The 20,772-nt window shown below is 39.9% G+C and overlaps 2 protein-coding genes across 3 annotated transcripts; both read right to left on the bottom strand.

Annotated features, from left to right (window-relative positions):
* Positions 1-588: 588 nt before the first annotated feature.
* Positions 589-12,527, bottom strand: LOC111793537 (mitochondrial proton/calcium exchanger protein-like). Its single transcript, XM_023675462.1, has 15 exons — positions 12,402-12,527; positions 10,568-11,210; positions 10,156-10,468; positions 9,231-9,377; positions 9,064-9,152; positions 8,848-8,940; positions 8,237-8,363; positions 7,868-7,932; positions 7,597-7,771; positions 7,099-7,293; positions 6,935-6,982; positions 4,692-4,838; positions 4,494-4,576; positions 2,905-3,020; positions 589-1,076 (listed from the first exon to the last, which is right to left on the bottom strand). Exons 2-15 carry the CDS (start codon positions 11,140-11,142, stop codon positions 1,012-1,014), a joined length of 2,238 nt encoding a protein of 745 aa, XP_023531230.1. The 5' UTR covers positions 11,143-11,210; positions 12,402-12,527; the 3' UTR covers positions 589-1,011.
* Positions 12,528-13,928: 1,401 nt separating this feature from the next.
* Positions 13,929-20,267, bottom strand: LOC111792150 (integrin-linked protein kinase 1-like). Of its 2 annotated transcripts, XM_023673485.1 has the most exons (12): positions 19,632-20,267; positions 19,486-19,560; positions 18,291-18,395; positions 18,127-18,212; positions 16,491-16,611; positions 16,331-16,410; positions 16,128-16,190; positions 15,907-16,025; positions 15,747-15,832; positions 15,542-15,666; positions 14,199-14,330; positions 13,929-14,013 (listed from the first exon to the last, which is right to left on the bottom strand). In XM_023673485.1, the coding sequence occupies exons 1-12, from the start codon at positions 20,181-20,183 to the stop codon at positions 14,007-14,009; spliced, it is 1,551 nt and encodes a 516-aa protein (XP_023529253.1). In that variant the 5' UTR covers positions 20,184-20,267; the 3' UTR covers positions 13,929-14,006. The 2 variants fall into 2 exon arrangements, with proteins under 2 accessions (XP_023529253.1, XP_023529252.1); XM_023673484.1 differs by having other exon boundaries at positions 13,935-14,330.
* Between the last annotated feature and the right edge of the window lie 505 nt (positions 20,268-20,772).

The raw sequence follows: 20,772 nt of genomic DNA, 5'->3' as shown, positions 1-20,772 counted from the left end.
TTTTTTTCACAAATATTCTAAGCACAGTAAAATATACTTTTTTTAATAAATACAAAAAGATGTAGACAAGAGGGTGCTAATATGGTCCCGATGGTGTTCGAAAGTGGTGGGGGCACAGAAATCAACGAGAGAGACCATAATTGAGATTCCCTTTCCTAAACAAACAAGTCCATGCATAGAGCTTAAATGAAGGATACAATAACGGCCACTATTTATAAGGGTGTGGAAACTTTCCACTAGCCTATGCCACTATTTATAAGGGTGTAGAAACCTTCCACTAGCCTATGCCACTATTTATAAGGGTGTAGAAACCTTCCACTAGCCTATGCGTTTTAAAGCCTTGAGGGGAAGCCCGAAAGAAAAAGTCCAAAGAGGACAATATCTACTAGCGGTGGATCCATTTATAAGGGTGTGGAAACCTTCCCCTAGCCTATGCGTTTTAAAGCCTTGAGGGGAAGCCCGAAAAGAAAAGCCCAAAGATGACAATATCTCCTAACGGTGGATATGGGGCGTTACATTCAATCAAAATTTCAGAAAATTAAAAACTAAAAATCAAATGGTTATCAAACGTTACCTAAATTTAACATATTTTGTCCAAGACTCGAGCCTCTATTTATGTATTTTTGGAGACCATTTCTTTTCACTTACTCCAAACATGGAAAAAGCATTACTACAATATTACATATGTAGGTAGGTAAGTTTTCAGTTCCCAATACTTTTGCTATAACGAACACTCACACACAGCTTAAAGTCCTCTAATTTTGTTTACATGTATTTATACCCATTGAACCTTTGCTAACCTTTATTGAAACAGCAAAGCACTCCAAGGAAGCTATGAGCACAGGAACAATTTCTAAAAGTATTCCTATGTTCGGCTTGGAGATTTAACGACTTTTTTCTAACAGGTGATACGACTCGGATTTTGGTTTCGACTTACTTATACGAGAGTTCAGTAATCATCTATCAAAAAATGTGAATATCTTACCTTTGTAATTTGTTGATATTCAATATTCAAGAATTGGCGTCTTCGGCCTGACTGCCCAATCTCACAATGTCTTCTACAAGAATTTTGCCATCTGTTGCAAAGAAATAAATGGTAATACTAAGTTAAATTTACAGAATGTTGCAGCTCTATCATCCATGTAGAGAAAGAACTATCACACAACATTGTTTAGATTGGTAGGGTGATTTACATTGTTCGTAATATTCGAACCCCGGAGCTCCATTTTCTTGCGAATACAGATTATATGCTAACATAAATTTGACTTTGTTTCACTACCTCACAGCAATGAGAAAATTCGAAACGTTCAAAGTAGAATTAATATAGCTTTGAGAAAGTTGTAGATTGACAAAGAAAACTGATTTAGGAAAATCATTAGGAAAATCATCACCACTTGTAGATTCAGATCATTTGAAGAATCAAAAGCAGGATCCAAAGAAGGTGTGATGTCCCACGTTGGTTGGGGAGGAGAACAAACCACCCTTTATAAGGGTGTGGAAACCTTCCCCTAGCAGACGCGTTTTAAAGCCTTGAGGGGAAGCCCGAAAGGGAAAGCCCCAAATAGGACAATATCTGCTAGCGGTGAATCTAGGTCATTACAAATGGTATCAGAGCCAGACACCGGACGATGTGTCAGCCTTCTCGCTGTTCCCCGAAGGGGGGTAGACACGATGCAATGTGCCAGTAAGGATGCTGGGCCCTAAAGGGGGGTGGATTTGGGGGCGGTCCCACATCGATTGGAGAGAGGAAAGAGTGCCAGCGAGGACGCTGGGCCCCGAAGGGGGGTGGATTGTGATGTCCCACATTGGTTGGGGAGGAGAACAAACCACCCTTTATAAAGGTGTGGAAACCTTCTCCTAGCAGACGCGTTTTAAAGCCTTGAGGGGGAAGCCCGAAAGGGAAAGCCCAAAGAGGACAATATCGGCTAGCGGTGGATCTGGTTCGTTACAGAAGGTGATGAAGAGAATATATTTTCCTTTGTCGACAGGCAGGAACTCCCCAATATTCAACGATGAACCGAAACCACACTCAATTTCCAATGAAGAGAATATATTTTCCTTTGTCGACAGGCAGGAACTCCCCAATATTCAACGATGAACCGAAACCACACTCAATTTCCAATGAGTTGGGATCATGAGAATGCAATTCATGAGATAAGTTACAGCCTACCCGGTATCATTATCATTAAAGATTTGGGCCACAGCTCCCTCCAAATTGTGGACTTGCTAAATCCTAATTTCTCAACCAAAAATTGATCTGAAAGGTGATATTACTCAGAAGTTTTCTCGTAAAGGGTTGGGGGGTGAAATGTTCTTATGATCACCATTACTTTGCCATGTCAAGGTTGGCATGATACCTTCCAACGTAATCAGCATATCAGGATAGAAAGAAATTGGTTTGAGAAAAAGAGAGATTTCTTGGGCACAACGAGAAAACTTTTGGCACAGTTTCTCAGAAAAGCCTTGACCCATCTTACTAAGGAGCATTCTGAGGACAGAGGAAATAAGATCTGTAAGTTACCATGCTCACTGACAAAGAATTTACTGCCACCAAAAATTTGTACCTCTAGTCCTACACCATACCTCATAGGACAGACCAACTGGCCATATTTTTCATTACAAGATTAAGAACAGATCCCCCATCATAATGAGAGGGAACAGATGAAGGGGAGGAGAGAAAACGAGATGGAGGGAACAAGAGCTATGATCACACACGGTACCAAGTGGTAGACTCTTTAACACCGTATACCATGGCACTGCCTTTTTAAATAAACAAATAAATAAAAAGGAAAAGAAACAACAAAGATGAGGAACAGAGTGAAAATTTTAGTCTGTTCTGAACGAAAATGCAAAAAAGGCTAACAATAAATCAGAGAACTTCTAATAATAAAGCAACCAATATACCTTTATCTTTGGAAAGACTACTGACAAGCTCTTGGATGCCTTCCTTCCCTAATGTATCTTTTAAGTACATAGCAGCAGCTGCAACCTCTTCGGGAGTAACTTTACCATCAAAATCCCTACGAGAAAAAAGCATTACCCAAGTTAAAATGTGAACATGTAACAGAGGACCTCAGACTAATGCACTTACAAGCTTAGTTTGCTTCACTACTAAAACGAACAAAGCAATGAAAATTGAAAATTTGTAAAAACATATTCACGCTATTTAAGCAAATGTTTTGAGGAATATTCACATGACAAGCTTTGGTAGAGGTCACAGGGGAAAACGTTATAATTAGAGGTTTTTTAGTCAAAATTCCGCCCATCAGCTATTATCTGAGGAAAATAACAAATTCCACCGACCAAGCATGACAGTAGAGAGGGAAATTCTAAATGCTACGAGAGAAAAGATCCAATTAACAGACAAATAAGATCAGGGTTGCTAAAAAGGGAACAAAGGGTTGTCTGAAAGTGAAAGTGTGATGGCCAGCATTCAAAGTCGACCAGGACCTCCACCATCATTCCACGAACCTCCAAAAAGGAGCACCGACTAGGTAGGAGATAAATAGTGAGATATTTGTAAGCTTTCCCACATGTAATAGACCAAGAAAACCCCTGACCATTTTAGATAATTTGCTTTCCATGTTGCTTTGATTAATTTACTTGAAACGTATTGACCAAAATTTGTAGGATTGGCAAAAAATGATTCCAAGAAAAGAAACTAAAGTGGGCAACCAAGATCTTGACCAGTGTATTAGGTAAAGAGAAGTCTTTCACTTTTTCCATCAGAAACAGTCAATTCTTCAATCTGCCTAGACCAAAGACTTAGAAGAAGGAATTCAACAGTACCAAACCAATAAGTTTCTAGAACCTTCTTAATCTGAATAAAAAATTTCAAACAAAGGGGTATCCATAGATCCAATCCAACTAAAAGCTAACCTAAACCTTAAACCCATCCTACACTTTAAATTTAGTATTTGAAAAGGACAAGTTATTTAGCTCTGCTACGGAAAACAAGTGACTACAGAGAAGGCCCTAAATGAGGGTTTGTATCATGATCTTTGAGCCTTCAAATAAATCCCCCAAAATTTTATTCATTAGACTAGAAAAACTTCTTTTCGAGATCTTGAAACCCTAGAAATAATTGGCATGTAGGTTGCAAACCGCTAGTTAAACAAAGATAAGCCTTCATCCTTTTAAAAATGAGGAAATTTGTTCACTTTTGGAGCTTATTATTTATCATTTCAGCACTGGGTTTCAAAATTCATTTCTATCAAGATTACGAGACCAAGATACATAAAAGACCATCCACTAACAACCACAGTTAATACAACCTCTATCTCCAGGGATAGTATAAACGAAGACCCACCTCAGATCTCAGCTAGTTTGAAACTTGAAAAGCATTCTACAATCAAGCTAGTATGAAGGGGTCTTTAATGGGGAAAATAATCAAGGGACCATCAGAGAGGGTCTCTGACCACGTAAAGAATTAGTTGCATGTCTAAGGGATCAAAAGAACTTGCATGATAGCAAATAAAATGAAACAAACATACGTGTCTAGTAATTTCCAACGGTCACCAATTTTGGCATCCACATCATCAATTTCCTTTTCTAGTTTTTGAAGCATAGTATCAACCTGAAAGATGACCAAGAATGAGAATACATCAAGTCAAAAGAGCATTATGCAGACCAGAGATACAAAAAGAAGTTTAAAACTATATGAAGTATAAAAAATCTGTGAGAAGTCTCACTCTTTCAACAAGTGCTGATGAAATGTCATCTCCTTCTGACTCTTCAGTAGACTGATCACTTTCTTCTCGAGCAGCTCTATATGCCTCCCTGACCTCTTTTTCACCATCGGTGCCTTCTCTTCCTACCATGCTATTATAGAGTTCTATCTAGATATATCATGATATAATATGATAGTCACTACCAGCAGAATTTCCAATCGATGAATACATAAAGTAAAATAAAAGAAATTAAGGTGCTTTTCTTTGAACAATACAAAAATGATCAAATAAGTCTGACAAATGTAGTAAAAAAATACAACAAAATCCAGAAGCTTTTTTTTTTTCGATCCAGCCCTCATAACAAGGGATAACCTCTGTTCTTCTATGGTTTTCAGCACATCATCTCCCAAACTTTTAAAGTCCCCACCACCTTCACCCAATCAACATTCTTACACAGTCCCCCACCTCCTATATTAAGTCCTCTACGCAAGATCTTACCAGTGTAAAAAGATTATGCATCCAATCTCCATCATCATCAATCTCCTTGCTTAATCCAGATTTGACACTTGTGTGTCCTGGCATTCTCCGGCATCCTTTGCGACATGGTTATGTTACTTCTCGCTTCTAAGAGTGAAGATTATCTCAACATACCAACACGGGTCCTTTTAGCATGTTTTGTTCTCACTCACATGCATCCTAAGAAAATTCCTAGGAGGTCACCCAATATAGAATTGCTCCAAGCAAAGCATGTTTAATTATGAAATTTCTATGATTGAACCATCGAGGAGGAATGTGCTCCTTGTTGGTATAGGTAGTAAATTTCATTTTTTTTAAGTTTTTCTTAGTCATCCTATCCTCAGAATCTCTCTCATTCCGATCGGGTTTCAATTCAATCATGTACCCCTCCTTTACTCAAGAGTCACATGCCCACCAGCTTCTACCTTGGTTCGTCCCCAAACCAAATCTTATTGGGAGAAGTATTGCTCTAATACCATTAGTAACGACCAATCCCTAGGATTCGAATTTGACACTAAATGGCCCCGACATTCCCCCGCATCCCCTACGACATAGTCATGTTACTTACTCTCGCTTTTAAAAGTGAAGACTATCCCCACAGACCAACACAAGTTCTTTCAGCATGCTTTGTCCTCACTCACATGCATCATAAGCAAATTCTACCTTAGTTCGTCCCCAAACCACATCAAGAGAGGTTCTACTCTGAAACAGCTAGATTCCCAATCCACCCTTGTTTACCTTATTTGTAATGGCCCAAGCACACAGCTAGCAGATATCGTCCTCTTTGGGCTTTCCCTTTCGAGCTTCCCCCTCAAGGCTTTAAAACGCGTCTGCTAGGGGAAGGTTTCCACACCCTTATAAATGGTGTTTTGTTCTCCTCCCCAACCAATGTGGGACATCACAATCCACCCCCCTTCGGGACCCAGCGTCCTCGCTGGCACTCATTTCTTTCTCCAATCGATGTGGGACTGCTACCAAATCCACCCCCTTTGAGGCGCAGCGTCCTTACTGGCACACCGCCTCGTGTCTACCCCCCTTCGGAGAACGGCGAGAAGGCTGGCACATCGTCCGATGTCTAGCTCTGATACCATTTGTAATGGTCCAAGCACACCGCTAGCAGATATTGTCCTCTTTGGGCTTTCCCTTTCGGGCTTCCCCTCAAGGCTTTAAAACACTTCTGCTAGGGGAAGGTTTCCACACCCTTAGAAATGGTGTTTTGTTCTCCTCCCCAACCAATGCGGGACATCACACTATTGGAACAACATCACTTCATACCATCATTGTGAGGGTGGTAATTTCAATGAACCAACCATTGTGATTTGGTAATTTCTGCCCCATTGGTGCTTGATCCAACCAAAAGAATTGCTCCTATTACATTCTAATATATCAAAAATAAAATTTTAGTTTTTTCTCGAACTAAATGAAGAAACATCTAGATTCACTAATTTAAGCTCACTACATCTCCCAAAATTCATGGAATCTCCCATGCTCAAACAACATTTTCATTTTACAAGAGAGAGAGCATCGTGATGTCTGTTCTAATTAAAATACAGTTGATACATATCAATCACTAACAAATAAAAGAATTTAAGAGAACCAGAGAGAAAGAACAGACAGGGTAGGGGCTCTGTATCCTAGCATTCAAATCAATGTCAATTGCTCTACCAATAGAGTGCTAATTACCATATTCGCTGATCTATATAACCAGAAAGCTATAGGCATGAATATGTTATGCAACTGAAGTATACCTCCTTATTCACAAGCTGCAGGAATTCTTCACGCTCTCTACTGACAGACTGCATGTACATAAGCAACATGAATGAGATCAAAGACAAGCTTATCCTTGAAAATTGTTTGGCGAAAACAAAGTGAGTTTACTATTAAACCAAGAGCTTAGTTTTCATTTTCTTACAGAGGCAGATGCTAAAACAGCCAATGCACGACTGACTTCACAGAGGTGCTCTTGTTTTTCTGAAGCTTTTTCCCTAGCTTGTTCTATAGCTTCTCTTGTCATGGGGTTGACCATCTCCTTCAGAGCTATATCTTCTTGGCTGGATTTGGATTCCTTCATTTTAGCTTGTTCCTCTTCTTCTTTCTCCTCCTCCTCCTACATGCATAAACAATTTGCTGAGACTTCAACCGAGAAACTGAATCGACACTTTATATTGGTTCAAATATAAGTTTAAAATGCATAGCAGCTAGAAGCATTGCCTAAGCTCACAGAGTGTATGCTTAAGCGCTCAAGACTCACAATGCAAAGTGGAAATAACAAAGAACGGCCGCCATGAATGAAGACAATATAAGTGTCTTACGCAAGATATTATAACAAGGGCAGCTAAGGAGGATTCTGATAGTTCGGAACATAAAAGTGGAAAACTTTTCACTTCTAAAAAACCAATAAAAGTACAACCTTGATCATTTCCTCCTGCATCTCAAGGAACTCTAACTTTCTCCTCCTTTCTGATATGGAATCTTCAGATGGCAAAGCAGTAACGCCCACGGTATCTACAACCTCATCTGGCAGAGAAGACAGTGTAGCCAGGACAGCTTCCTCTGGTTTCACCTTTCCAGATACTGTGAATGCTCTGAGAAAGGTACAAAACAAGAAATTCATAATGATGTGAGCAACAGCTGGGCTGAACATTTGAAGCAGAGAAACAACTGATGCAACTTCAAATCACCTTGAAAGGATCAAAAGTGACGAGGGAACAGAATGGTTAAGCGACAGATCCAACCAATCACGAAGCTGCAAGTGAGTTGGCAACAAAATAAGAACACCAGACTCTAGTCTAGTCTAAAACTTAGCATCTAATCAGGAATTTAGATTTATGGTTTATATCAAATCACTGTGTTTACAACCTATCAAACAATTTTCCCTTTTCTAGTTTCAACTGCTTCCAGAAAAAGAAAAGAAAATGGTGTAAAAGAAAAGTACCAATCGCAAACACTTCAAGGTTACAAATACAAATATAATCAATCAAATCCCATCGATCATTGTACAACAAATTATCAAAAGCAACTTATATGCAAAATGGTCAGGACCAAGGAACCTGTTGCCGCATTTCTTCTACTGAGAGCAACCCAAGCATGCCCCTCTCCCGACAATCTTCACGAAGCTCAGATTCAGAAAGGGACTCCACCCCCTCTGCTTGTATTAATTTATCATCTTCCTTTATCCTGCAGAAAAACAAATTAGACACAAATTAACACAATTTTTCCAGTAGATACATTTTTCCTCTAATAATTCTAACACTGTCGTTAAGATTTTAATTCAGTTCCAGTATGTAACCCTCTTGCAGATTTTTTTTTTTTTTTTTTTTCTAATGTTTTCCTTTACCTTAACTTTTTTTTATTTAATTTTGATAGCACAAAGTCTATAAGATTATAATTTTTTTAAAAAAATTACAATGTTAAGACCTAAGAAAAAGAAATAATCACCCGTGATGACCACATCGGTCAGATTAGTTCCAAAGATGAGGCTGCTGTACCGTCCACCAGGAGCATCTCTTCCCCTCCCATAAGATGGGAGAACTTCTACAAGTGGCCATTCTAATTCATTCTGCATAGTTAATTATAACGATCCAATCTAATTAATTTAACTTCGANTGTGTGCAAATGTGTTTCGAAGCTGCAGATTAATATTGAGAAAAACAAAAATTACCGTTGCAATCTTTTGCGGAGCATATAACGTAAATATGCATCGGTCCCAAAAGGGCTGATGCCCATGTACTTGCACATATTTACTAATCGAGACCTGATGACAGAAGGGAAAAAAAACAAAGGGGATAGATTAGACATCAAAGAGAGAAGTTATCCGTACTAAACATATGAAACTAAATGAACTAATTAACATACAAGAGAATATATAAATAGCAACCTGCTGATATTATCTAATGTGAGTTCATCATTGAACAGCTTTGCAAATCCTAAAATTTCCTCATTAGACACACGTGCACCAGTCCTCAACTGCAGGCACATATAATAGGGGTAACAAAAAATACTCAGTCAAGGAAAACTAGGAAAAGCAGCCTGTTAATTAATTACCCTGGTCAAAAACTCATCAAGATCTTCAGCTGTCTTCTTAATTTCTCCACTTCTCGAGTTTTGAACTTCTTTAGCCATTTCCTTGGCCGTGTCTTGAAGGAACTTAGCATACTCTATTCTTGCATTAAGCCTCCTTTTCAATGCTTCCTGCATGTTGAGCAAATTAAGAAGAAAAAATGTGTTGAAGGGACTGAGAAGAAGAACCACATGCCATACTCATTGTAAGCAAGTAAAAATACATTAGACAGGCCACAGACTTAATATATCAACAGAGAGAGTAAAGACCTCTTTATCTCTCCAGTTGGCATCATAAGAAAATAATTGTCTGGAGGTTTCAGGCACATACAAGGACAAGAAAAAAGAAATTACTTTATTCTCAAGCTCTCTCTCTCTCTCCCCCTCTCCCTCAAATTGAAATTATAAGAACGAAAGCTAGATTGCAATCACCCTCCTCAACTCATTTACCTCTACATTTCAGGCTCTGACTTACATATTTTCTCCTCATACTGCGTCTTGGAGAAGAAGCGTCTTCCCACTAAATGAGTCACTCGTCCCTCCACTCTTACTCAACCCATGACTGAATTTTCTCATAAATTTTAAAGCTTCCCATCCCTCCCCTCCATGTTCAAAACCTCCACCAACCTAGAGTCCTTAAACAATGAATGATTAAGCCACATATTCTTAAACCTCTTCCCCGTATAAAAAACCAGAACAATGAAAATTGGCCAATAATCCACGCAAAAAAAAACAAACAAACAAACAAACAAATATTTGTGATGGTTTAGCAAGGATATCCAAACATACAGGTAAAATAAATAAAAGCTCGTTAGTGACCAATATATGTGTATATTGCTAACAGTTTATTAAATTTAGGCAAAATAGATACGATGCAACAAACCACAAACAGCATGCATTTAAGGGTTACCTGTTCCTTCATCTTGTCTTGAAAAGTTGATGGTAACATGTTGGGAAATAATTTAAGAAAAACTGGCAGCAGAAATTCCATGAATGGAACTATGATAAAAACAGCAAAAGGAACCAATCTAAAGATATCGGCTGTGGTCCGAGTTAGCTGTTGTCTCTCCCGCCTTGAGAGATTCTTCCCACCAGCAAGTTTTTGAAGCAATCTTGAACTAATCCTCACATCAGCCCACAAAAGCTTGAAACCCAACCAGTAATGTTGTAAGGTTGATACAAATTCTTCTTTCCAGTGAACAAGTTTCTTTGCCCAGTCCTCCCTGAATGAATAAAAAAACCAGACCGTGTGCATTAGATCATATTTAAATCTACCATGAACATACCACTTTTACATTCAATCACAAAAAAACAAAGTTAACCTGCTCATTGAAGCAACAGCCCTTAAAGCAGGACCTATCCCTATGACGATTGCCCATGCTCTTTGCAAAGAGGTGGCAACTATGCTTTGAGACTCTTGTAATCGTCTAGCCTTTGCTTTAGCTTTGGCAGTGCTCAGACCTTCCACAGCTTGATCACATTCCTCTGGAGATGCTTCCTTCCTCTTTTTAGCAACCAATTCATTGTTCTCCTCATCGTCACTGCCTAAATCAGGTTGTTTAGCCGCAGAAGTGGAAGCATTCCGAATGGACTGTGACATCAATCCAATTCCACCAGGAGTATAAACATTGAAATTCCCATGATCTGATATTGGAATGCTATAGCATATTTGCCTAAACTTCTGAACTCCCGTAAAATTAAGCAATTCAGGTCTGATTCTATTTCCTATGCTATGGTTAGAAACAGCAGAGGGATCATCATTATTGGAAATAGAACCAAGTGAACCATCATTCTGACCAACATTCCCTGTCCACTGTAAACATCGAGTTGTGCGTATATAGGAGTTCTCATAATGAGAAAAAAACCTCCTCCGTCTTAAAATTGCATTGGAAGCCATTATCACCAAACTGTACTATCTTTATGAGCATGTATGCACGAACCTTTCTTGAGCAAGCTAACAGTCAGCTAAAAAAGAAACATCCAAAACTTCAAATTAGTGCACCATAACTAGAAATATTAAATACATAAAATTTCTCACATAAGAGTTTCCGTCAGAGTAGTTACTCCACGGCAAGCAACAAAAGCGGTATTCTTATTCCTTTAGCAAACTAAAATAAACAATTGAATATCGCAGCTCAAAGGTGATCTCTTCCACAAAGTATCAACTTCTCGATCACAAACGATGAAGGAGCTAATTTAACAATTTCCACTCTCTAAATAAAAGAAATACCATACATCTGCCCCATCTATATACCATCTAGATCAAGTTTTGAAGTTTATATTTCGTAACTTTGCTCCTTAATTTTGCTTATTTATGCACTGGACCTCATTCCCAAAATAATACTTCAAAACAACAGGGCCTGCATTTTGAACCTAGATTCACCTTTTTAGCGCTTCAATATCCAGTTTAATAATTAATTTTTTTTCTTAACATATCTTCAACTTCCATATAAGAAGACATCAGATTTAACAAGTATACACTGAAGTTACAATCGAGGACACGTTTTAGAGAACATGAGCTACAACTTATAACATCATCTTTACTTATAAAAAAATTAATAGAATTTGAGAAATAATAGTAATAACGAGACAAAGAAAGGGAGAGGGAGGGAGGACATTTTGGAGAAGTCGGCTGGAGCGAAAGGTTCTTCCGAGAAATCAAATACCTGGACAATGAATATTTTAAAAAATCCAATAGGAAAAAAGAAACATAGAACATTTTGGACCCAATAAATAATCTAAAAAATCCAAAACCACTCGTGCTTCATTTCTTCACTTGCAACTCGATAAAAAAATACACAGACAGGGACCAAAATACCAGCTTAAGAAATGAATAGACAACAACGAAAAAGAACATCCATTCCAATAAACTCTAGAAGAAATGAAAATTCATAATCAGCGCCAACAGTAATCGATAAGCCACAACAAATAATCAAATAAAACTCACTACAAGATTTCATCATGCATCATATACAACAATCACAAACCTTCAGGCAGTGAAATTGCGCGTGGAAACACAACGAAACAGGAAAATCGGTTTGCACATGCACTAAAGGCTCATTAACATGAATCAGAGCTCAAATTTCAAAGAGTAAACGGCTAAGTAGAAACGAAAGGGGAGAAAGACAGTGCAAGAGAAAGGAAATGAAGGATTACCGGTGGTGGTAGCAGTAGAGAGCGCCAACAATGGAGAGAGTAAAGCGTAGGGAGGGAGAGTGATCGCGGGAAGAGGAGGCTGGAAGGAGAAATGGGGTTTTAAAGAGGTTGAGGTTTTGTTTTTGGAGCGCTCGTTCGGAATAAATATTGTATGAAAATAATATCTCTTTTTAATTAGATAATTGCTAAATTAATAAAATAAAATAAAATAATTGCATTTGTAAATTTTTAAATATTTGAATAATGTCCTTAAGTATTAAAAAAAATAAAATAAAAATATTGTTCGTTAATATTTATTTAAAAAATATATTTTCAAAATTAAAATCAGAAAGGTTGGAGATAATTTATGAAGTGTAGATAGACAGTTTTCATATATATATTGACTATACATACACAACCAACTCATAAACACCACTATCCACACCACGTAACTGGGTAACAAGCTAATTGTTAGTGCGTCAAAACCATATTCGTTCTAGTGCAAGTAAGAGTTCCCTCACTAGCAGCACCCAAACAATTAGGTTGAATCTAAATAATGTCCCGACCCATCCACATCTCCACGTAAGTGGGCAACGAGCTAATTGTCAGTGCGTCAAACTCATATTCGTTCCATTGCAAGTAAGAGTTCCCTCACTTAGCAGCACCCGAACAATTAAGTTGAATTTAAACAATGTTCCGTCCCAACCCAACTCATAAACACCTCTATCCACATCTCCACGTAAATGGGCAACGAGCTAATTGTCAGTGCATCAAAACCATATTCGTTCCATTGCAAGTAAGAGTTCCCTCACTTAGCAGCACCCGAACAATTAAGTTGAATTTAAACAATGTTCCGTCCCAACCCAACTCATAAACACCTCTATCCACATCTCCACGTAAATGGGCAACGAGCTAATTGTCAGTGCATCAAAACCATATTCGTTCCATTGCAAGTAAGAGTTCCCTCACTTAGCAGCACCCGAACAATTAAGTTGAATTTAAACAATGTTCCGTCCCAACCCAACTCATAAACACCTCTATCTACATCTCCACGCAAGTAGGCAACGAGCTAATGGTCAGTGCGTCAAAACCATCTTCGTTCCATTGCAAGTAAGAGTTCCCTCACTAGCAGCACCCGAACAATTAGGTTGAATCTAAACAATGTCCCGACCCAACCCAACTCATAAACACCTCTATCCACATCTCCACGTAAGTGGGCAACGAGCTAATAGTCAGTGCATCGAAACCACAGTTGTTCCATTGCAAGTAAGAGTTCGAACACGCAATATTAATTCGGAGCAAATGGCATTTTCCTTTTGTATTGAAAAAGAGATCAAAAAAGAACAAAAAAAAAAAAAAAAAGAAGAANAAAAGAAAAAAAAAAAAAAAAAAAAGAAGAACAAAATTACAGCTTTTCCACACATTTTACACTGGAACCCCTCAAGTCCATGAGACACTACAATGAATGAGAGACAACAATTTCATGGAGAGACAAAAAAAAAAAAAAAAAAAAAAAAAAAAAAAAAAAAAAAAAAAAAAAAAAAAAANATGGCGTTCTAAGAATTGTCCTTCATTCATCATCACTTTGCCCCCTTCTGAAGACAATGGGTTGAGTTCCCTACCTTCTTATTTCCTGCACATACCCCAAATCTTTATAAACTTGAGCTCGAGTCCCGTCCCGTTTCTCGTCTTTTGTTTATGAACAACACTCCGTTCGTGTTTTTTATGAACGTTTTTGAATCCGGTAGATTCATGAACCAAAAGAGAGAAACGAAAACGTTATCAAACGAGAATAGTTTTAGAGTGAAAAGAACGTACCAGGGAAGTTTAAACGTGTCTTTCCACCATCCATGTTTCGAGCAGTTGGTGACTATTTTATCTAACCTTACAATAATTTCAGAGAAAGTAGGCCTCACAACAGGTTCTGGAGCCCAGCATTCCTCTATCAATCTGCATCCATATCGATCGAGAATCATGTTTACGGTGCGCTTTAACGATCATCGACCAGCTCTAAGTTATTATACAATTATGATGCATTATTTGAAATAAAACTATGCAAGTTTGAGTTTTTGTCAAGGATGTCGAGCAAGTCGATTTAAGGTGACCTTAGTATCACACTATAGATGTGATGTCTCACATTGGTTGGGGAGGAGAACAAAACATCCTTTTATGAGTGTGGAAACCTTCCCCTAGTAGACGCATTTTAAATCCTGGAGGGAAAACCCGAAAGGGAAAGCACAAAGAGGACAATATCTGCTAGCGGTGGGTCTGGTCATTACAAATGGTATCAAAGCTAGACACCAGAGGCTGTTCCCCGAAGGAGGGTAGACACGAGATGGTGTGCCAGTAAGGACGCTGGACCCCAAGGGGGAGGGGGGGATTTGACGGGGGTCCCACATCGATTGGAGAAAGGAACGAGTGCCAGCGAGGATGCTGGACCCCAGGGGTGGATTGTGAAGTTCGAGGAGAACAAAACACCCTTTATGAGGGTGTGAAAACCTTCCCCACGCATTTTAAAGCCTTGAGGGGAGCTCAAAAAGGAGAGCCCAAAGAGGACAATATCTGCCAGCAGTGGGCCTGAGTTGTTACAAAGGGTATCAGAGCTAGACACCGGACTATGTGCCAGCGAGGAGGCTATTTCCCAAAGGGGGGTAGACACGAGATGGTGTGACAGTAAGGACGTTGGACCCCAAAGGGGGTGGATTTGGTGGGGTTCCCACATCGATGGGAGAAAGGAACGAGTGCTAGCGAAGACTTTGGGTCCCGAAGGGGGGTGGATTGTGATGTCCCACATTAGTTGGGGAGGAGAACAAAACACCCTGTGTGTAAACCTTCCCCTAGTAGACGCGTTTTAAAGCCTCGAAAGGGAAGGCCCAAAGAGGACAATATCTACTAGCGGTGGGCTTAGGGGAAGCCCGAAAGGGAAAGCCCAAAAAAGACAATATCTGCAAGTGGTGGGCCTGGGTCCTTACAATATAGTAGCGTTTTGAACTTAGAGTGCTTTCGAGACTTTCGAAAAGTACTTCTAATAGGCTAAAAACACTTCCATCGTTCCAAAAATCTTCGATTTTGTTTCCTTTGAGCGTTCGTGCCACGTTTTATTCGGGATTTTCACAAGAACTTGATATGAACAACACGAAACACTTGATGGTGACACTTACTCTTTTAGATCAGGTGGATAACTTTTCGATTTGATCTTAAACGGAGGTCTCTTTCGTTCGACACACATAGCTTTCGACGCCTCTTCCAGAGGCCTAGGATGGAATGGCTGCATACCTTCAACCATCTGGCCATGAAAACCAAACAAAAAAGCCATTATTATCGAGCAATCAAGACAACGTAAAACAACGATCTAATTTTCGATACCTCGTACAAAATGAGACCAAACGAAAACGCATCGACACTTCTGTCAAATACTTCGTCGTTGTAAATCTCGGGAGCTAAGTACAAGTCTAGACATGGCACAATATATTAGATAACGAAACACAATAAATAACGTTGCTTATCGTTGAACGTATCGGCTTACTCAAAGAATCGGTAACCATTTGATGAGCTAGTTTTGCTTTATCAGGAGACATTTTTGACAATCTTATCATGCCAAATCCAGCAACTTTGAGTTGTCCTCCATTATCCAGCAAAATATTTCTGGCACCTTACAAAAACTTCCAATATTAAAGAAGAATACGAACTATCTCGAATCGAAACGACTATCATCCCGAGTTTAACTTTTGAATATGGTTGCCTTACTTTGGCTTTAAATCGCAGTGGATAATAGGCTCCGGTTTGCATTCGTGAAGATAGTTCATTCCCCTGATAATAAAAAAAAGGTTACGTAACGTTACGATATAGAAGATTAAGACTCGCTATGAACGTATAGAATATCGATATGCTTGTTCATAAGAACGCTATTTGAAGCTCATTCAGGTCAATATGAGAAAAACCGAACGTGCCTAGCGATATCGAGGGCGAATCGTAAGGCTTTAGACGGAGATAAACGACCTTTCTTTTGAAGATAGAAACCTAAATCACCCTGGAAGATTGAATGTAAAATGAAAAGGGAATTAGTTGACATAAAAGATGAAAACAAAGAGTGTGAAAGTTCATCCATACCATTGGATGGTATTCCGAAACGATCATCATCGGCAAATTCTGCGTAACGGCCCCGACAAACTGAACTACGTTCGGATGTCGAACCCTTTCGAGTAACGTCAACTCGTGTTTGAATGCATTTCTGTATGAAACACAAGGAAATAAGAAAAGTTCCAGCAAAATAAAACATGAGCTGATAGTTTGAAACTTCCAAACATGATGCTGAAAAGAACATAAGGAACAGATCCAGTTCAGGTAAGGTTGTTACGAAAAGCCAACACAGGCATAACTCAACGGTTAAGACACCTTGTAACGGTCTAAGCCCACTGCTAGCAGATATTGTCCTCTTTGAGCTTTACCTTTTGGGCTTCCCCTCAAGGTTTTTAAAACGCGTCTGCTGGGGAGAGGTTTCCACACTCTTATAAAGAATGTTTCGTTCTCCTCCCCAACCGATGTGGGATCTCACAATTCACCCTCCTTCAGGGTCTAGTATCCTCACTGACACTCATTTCCTTCTCCAATCGATGCGGGACCCCCCAATCCACCCCTCTTCGGGGCCCAGCATCTTTGTTGGCACACCGTCTCGGGTTCACCCCCCTTTGATGCTCAGTCTCCTTATTGACATATCGCTCGAAACTTGACTCATATATCATTTGTAACGGTCCAAGCCCACCACTAGCAAATAGTGTCCTCTTTGGACTTTCCCTTTTGGGCTTCCTTCAAAGTTTTTAAAACGCGTCTGCTAGGAAAAGGTTTCCACATCCTTACGAAGAATGCTTCATTCTCCTCCCCAACCGATGTGGGATCTCACAATCCACCCTTCTTCGTGGCCTAATGTGAATACTTCGTTCTCCTCTCCAACCGATGTGGGATCTCACAATCCACCCTTCTTCGTGGCCTAATGTGAATACTTCGTTCTCCTCCCCAACCGATGTGGGATCTCACAATCCACCCTTCTTCGTGGCCTAATGTGAATACTTCGTTCTCCTCCCCAACCGATGTGGGATCTCACAATCCACCCTTCTTCGTGGCCTAATGTGAATACTTCGTTCTCCTCCCCAACCGATGTGGGATCTCACAATCCACCCTTCTTCGTGGCCTAATGTGAATACTTCGTTCTCCTCCCCAACCGATGTGGGATCTCACAATCCACCCTTCTTCGTGGCCTAGCGTCCTCGCAGGCACTCTTTCCCTTCACCAATCGATGTGGGACCCCCAATCCACCCCTTCGGGGCCCAGTGTCTTTGCTGGCACACTGCCTCGTGTTCACCCTCCTTTGGGGCTCAGCCTCCTCATTGGCACATCGCTCAGAACCTGGCTCTGATACCATTTGTAACGATCCAAGCCCACCACTACCCGATATTGTCCTCCTTGAGATTTCCCTTTCAGGCTTCCCCTCAAGGTTTTTAAAACACGTCTGCTAGGGAGAGTTTCGACACCCTTATAAAACCCTTATAAAGAATACTTCGTTCTCCTTTCCTTTCTAAAGGTAAAAGTTCAAATCCCGAGTTAAAACGAGTACCAAAAAACAATAAAAATGCAGGTCCAAAGTAAGCTTGCTAAATTTAGGTACTAGAAGTAGAAATAAACACAAAAACACAAAACATCATCATTCAAAATGAATCAAACATAACAAAATTCAAGTGAAAATACATACATAGAATCCGGATTAAAATAACAATCCTTATCAAGAATTTTCACAGCCACTTTTGTACCATTCCATTTGGCAACTTGATATGACCCCTGCAAATAAAAGAACCAAGTTATTGCGACAAGAATCTTTGTCTTGTAATACTAAAATCATTTGGTGAAGTGACATGCCTTTGATATACCGTCACCCCTTCGAATCTGAAGCTCCGATGGATTAAGCTCATACTCAGGAACTTCCCTGGGATTTGCAACAGTCATTGGTGTCTTCCTAATACTCTAAAACCAAAGAAAATGAAGTATAATGAGAAATCGAATGTTCGTATCTGAACTTTGTTAGGAATCACGGATCTCCACAATCGTATGATCATTCCCTAAATTAACCAATGTCGGACTCCCTCCCAACAATCCTCCCCTCGAACAAAGTACACCATAGATCCTCCCCTGAGGTCTATGTAGCCCTCGAACAACCTCCCCTTAATCAAGGCTCGACTCCTTTCTCTAGAGCTCTCAAACAAAGTACACCCTTTGTTCAACACATGAGTCACTTTTGACCACATTTTCGAGGCTAGTAGTTTCTTTGTTCGACTCTTGAGGATACTCCCTCCCAACAATCCTCCCCTCGAACAAAGTACACCATAGAGCCTCCCCTGAGGTCTGTGTAGCCCTCGAACAACCTCCCTTTAATCGAGATTCGACTCCTTTCTCTGGAGCCCTCAAACAAAGTACACCATTTGTTCAACACATGAGTCACTTTTGACTACACCTTCGAGGCTAGTAATTTCTTTGTTTGACTCTTGTCCCTTCCAACAATCCTCCCCTTGAACAAAGTACACAATAGAGTCTCCCCTGAGGTCTATGTAGCCCTCGAACAATCTCCCTTTAATCGAGGCTCAACTCCTTTCTCTAGAGCCCTCAAACAAAGTCCACCCTTTGTTCGACACATGAGTCACTTTTGACTACACTTTCGAGGCTAGTAGTTTCTTTGTTCGACTCTTGAGGATACTCCCTCCCAACAATCCTCCCCTCAAACAAAGTACACCATAGAGCCTCCCCCGAGGTCTATGTAGCCCTCGAACAACCTTCCTTTAATCGAGGTTTGACTCCTTTCTCTAGAGCCCTCAAACAAAGTACACCCTTTGTTCGACACATGAGTCACTTTTGACTCCACATTCGAGGCTCACAACCTCTTTGTTCAACTTTTGAGGATTCTATTAACATGTTAGGAATCACAGATCTCCACGATCATATGATATTGTCCACTTTGAGCTTCACCTCATGGTTTGTATTCTTTACTTATAAACACATCATCGTTCCCTACATTGGCTAATGATTTTTCGATTCGAGAGATCAAATCGAACGTTTATACCTGAACTTTTGCTCCACGAGCCTTTAAAATGGTGTAAACCTCGATATTCCCATAATATTTAGCATCAGCAGCTGCCTGCAAAGAATGATAGCAACATAAAACCAAAACCCATATGTTAAAACAGAGTAAGAGCAGCAAAATCATACCGTACTCCCCCAACGATCACGAGCATCAATATTAGCCTTACGGGTAAGCAAGAACTTAACAACCTCAGCATGGCCCTCACAAGCAGCAATATGCAAGGCAGTGCGGCCATCCAAATCAATGCTATTAACATCGGTGCCATCATTAAGCAAATCCTGCACGCCACGGACATCGCCACGACAAGCCATGAAGAGCAGCTGCATAGTGGAGTCCAAATTTTCAGGAACAGAGAGGTCATTGTCTTCACCAGGAGAACGGCGAATAGGGTCGAGAGAGGATTGGCGGCCGAAGCTGAATCTTAGATTATTCCGACGAGGGTCTAAAGAGGATTGTCGGGAGAATTGGCGGCTGAGACTACGGCGGAGAGAGCCAGTGGAGAATTGGCGGGAGATTCCGCGCTTTAATTGCGCCGTGATGTTATCCATTTGAAATGGGAATTGGGGAAATGTGGGGGGTCGGATCGAGAGCTTGGAGGAGGAGGAAATGGGCTCTCGATGCCCAGAAAGGAAAAGAAAAAACGAACTTGGTTGCTGAATAGGAGCTTGGGGGATCATGAAAGGGAAGAACAGAGAAGAAATGGAAGATCCGAAGGAAGCGTTGAGAAAAACAGGGTATGGCTGTTGTTTGAAGGCAAAAAAAAAAAAACCAAACCATAGACAGACAACAATAGCTGAGGATTGCGCCATTTTGCGCTGTTTTTATTTTAGACTTTGTCTGTGGACCCCACCCACTCTCTTAAAAATAAACTCAAAAATTTATTAAATTCCCCTAGTAATCACCCATCTTCACAATAGTACTATATTATCCACTTTGACCATAAGCTCTCGTGGCTTTGCTTTAAGCTTCTCCAAAAGACCTCGTTCCAATAGAATCCCCAAAACTAATTGTTGGCTTTTTGGTCACTGATCTTATTTTATTGATGTTTTGATGATAACAAACCTACTCTTAATTATTAACAATTTTCAGTATTTTGAACTGTCCACCGTATAAAGTTGCGAATAACGATTTCAACGACTTTTCAATTACTCAAATCAGAGTTAAAACGAAGAAATTACCGTCGAGACAACATATTCGACGTGTCCACAGTATAAGCGGAGTAGGTCGAGTTTGACTGAACCACTGTAAAACTACGGTGTCATATTT

Source organism: Cucurbita pepo, chromosome LG04, assembly GCF_002806865.2.
Source record: "Cucurbita pepo subsp. pepo cultivar mu-cu-16 chromosome LG04, ASM280686v2, whole genome shotgun sequence".
Taxonomy (NCBI): Eukaryota; Viridiplantae; Streptophyta; class Magnoliopsida; order Cucurbitales; family Cucurbitaceae; genus Cucurbita; species Cucurbita pepo.
Note: the sequence above shows the minus strand (reverse complement) of the source record. Positions and strands in the feature narration are given on the sequence as shown.

Bases quoted from the DNA above. Each gene is read 5' to 3' on its own strand.
- LOC111792150 (XM_023673484.1), bottom strand. From the start codon at position 20,183: ATGATCCCCCAAGCTCCTATTCAGCAACCAAGTTCGTTTTTTCTTTTC. The intron at 18,213-18,290 runs GCATGTCACTTC...TTTTATTTGCAG, and splicing joins GGGGTGACGGTATATCAAAG to GGGTCATATCAAGTTGCCAA. The intron at 15,833-15,906 runs GTAAGCCGATAC...TGCCATGTCTAG, and splicing joins AATGGTTACCGATTCTTTGA to ACTTGTACTTAGCTCCCGAG.
- LOC111793537 (XM_023675462.1), bottom strand. From the start codon at position 11,142: ATGGCTTCCAATGCAATTTTAAGACGGAGGAGGTTTTTTTCTCATTAT. The intron at 7,772-7,867 runs GTGATTTGAAGT...TACCTTTCTCAG, and splicing joins TCACTTTTGATCCTTTCAAG to AGCATTCACAGTATCTGGAA. The intron at 1,077-2,904 runs GTATATTGGTTG...TCTTTGCAACAG, and splicing joins TAGTCTTTCCAAAGATAAAG to ATGGCAAAATTCTTGTAGAA.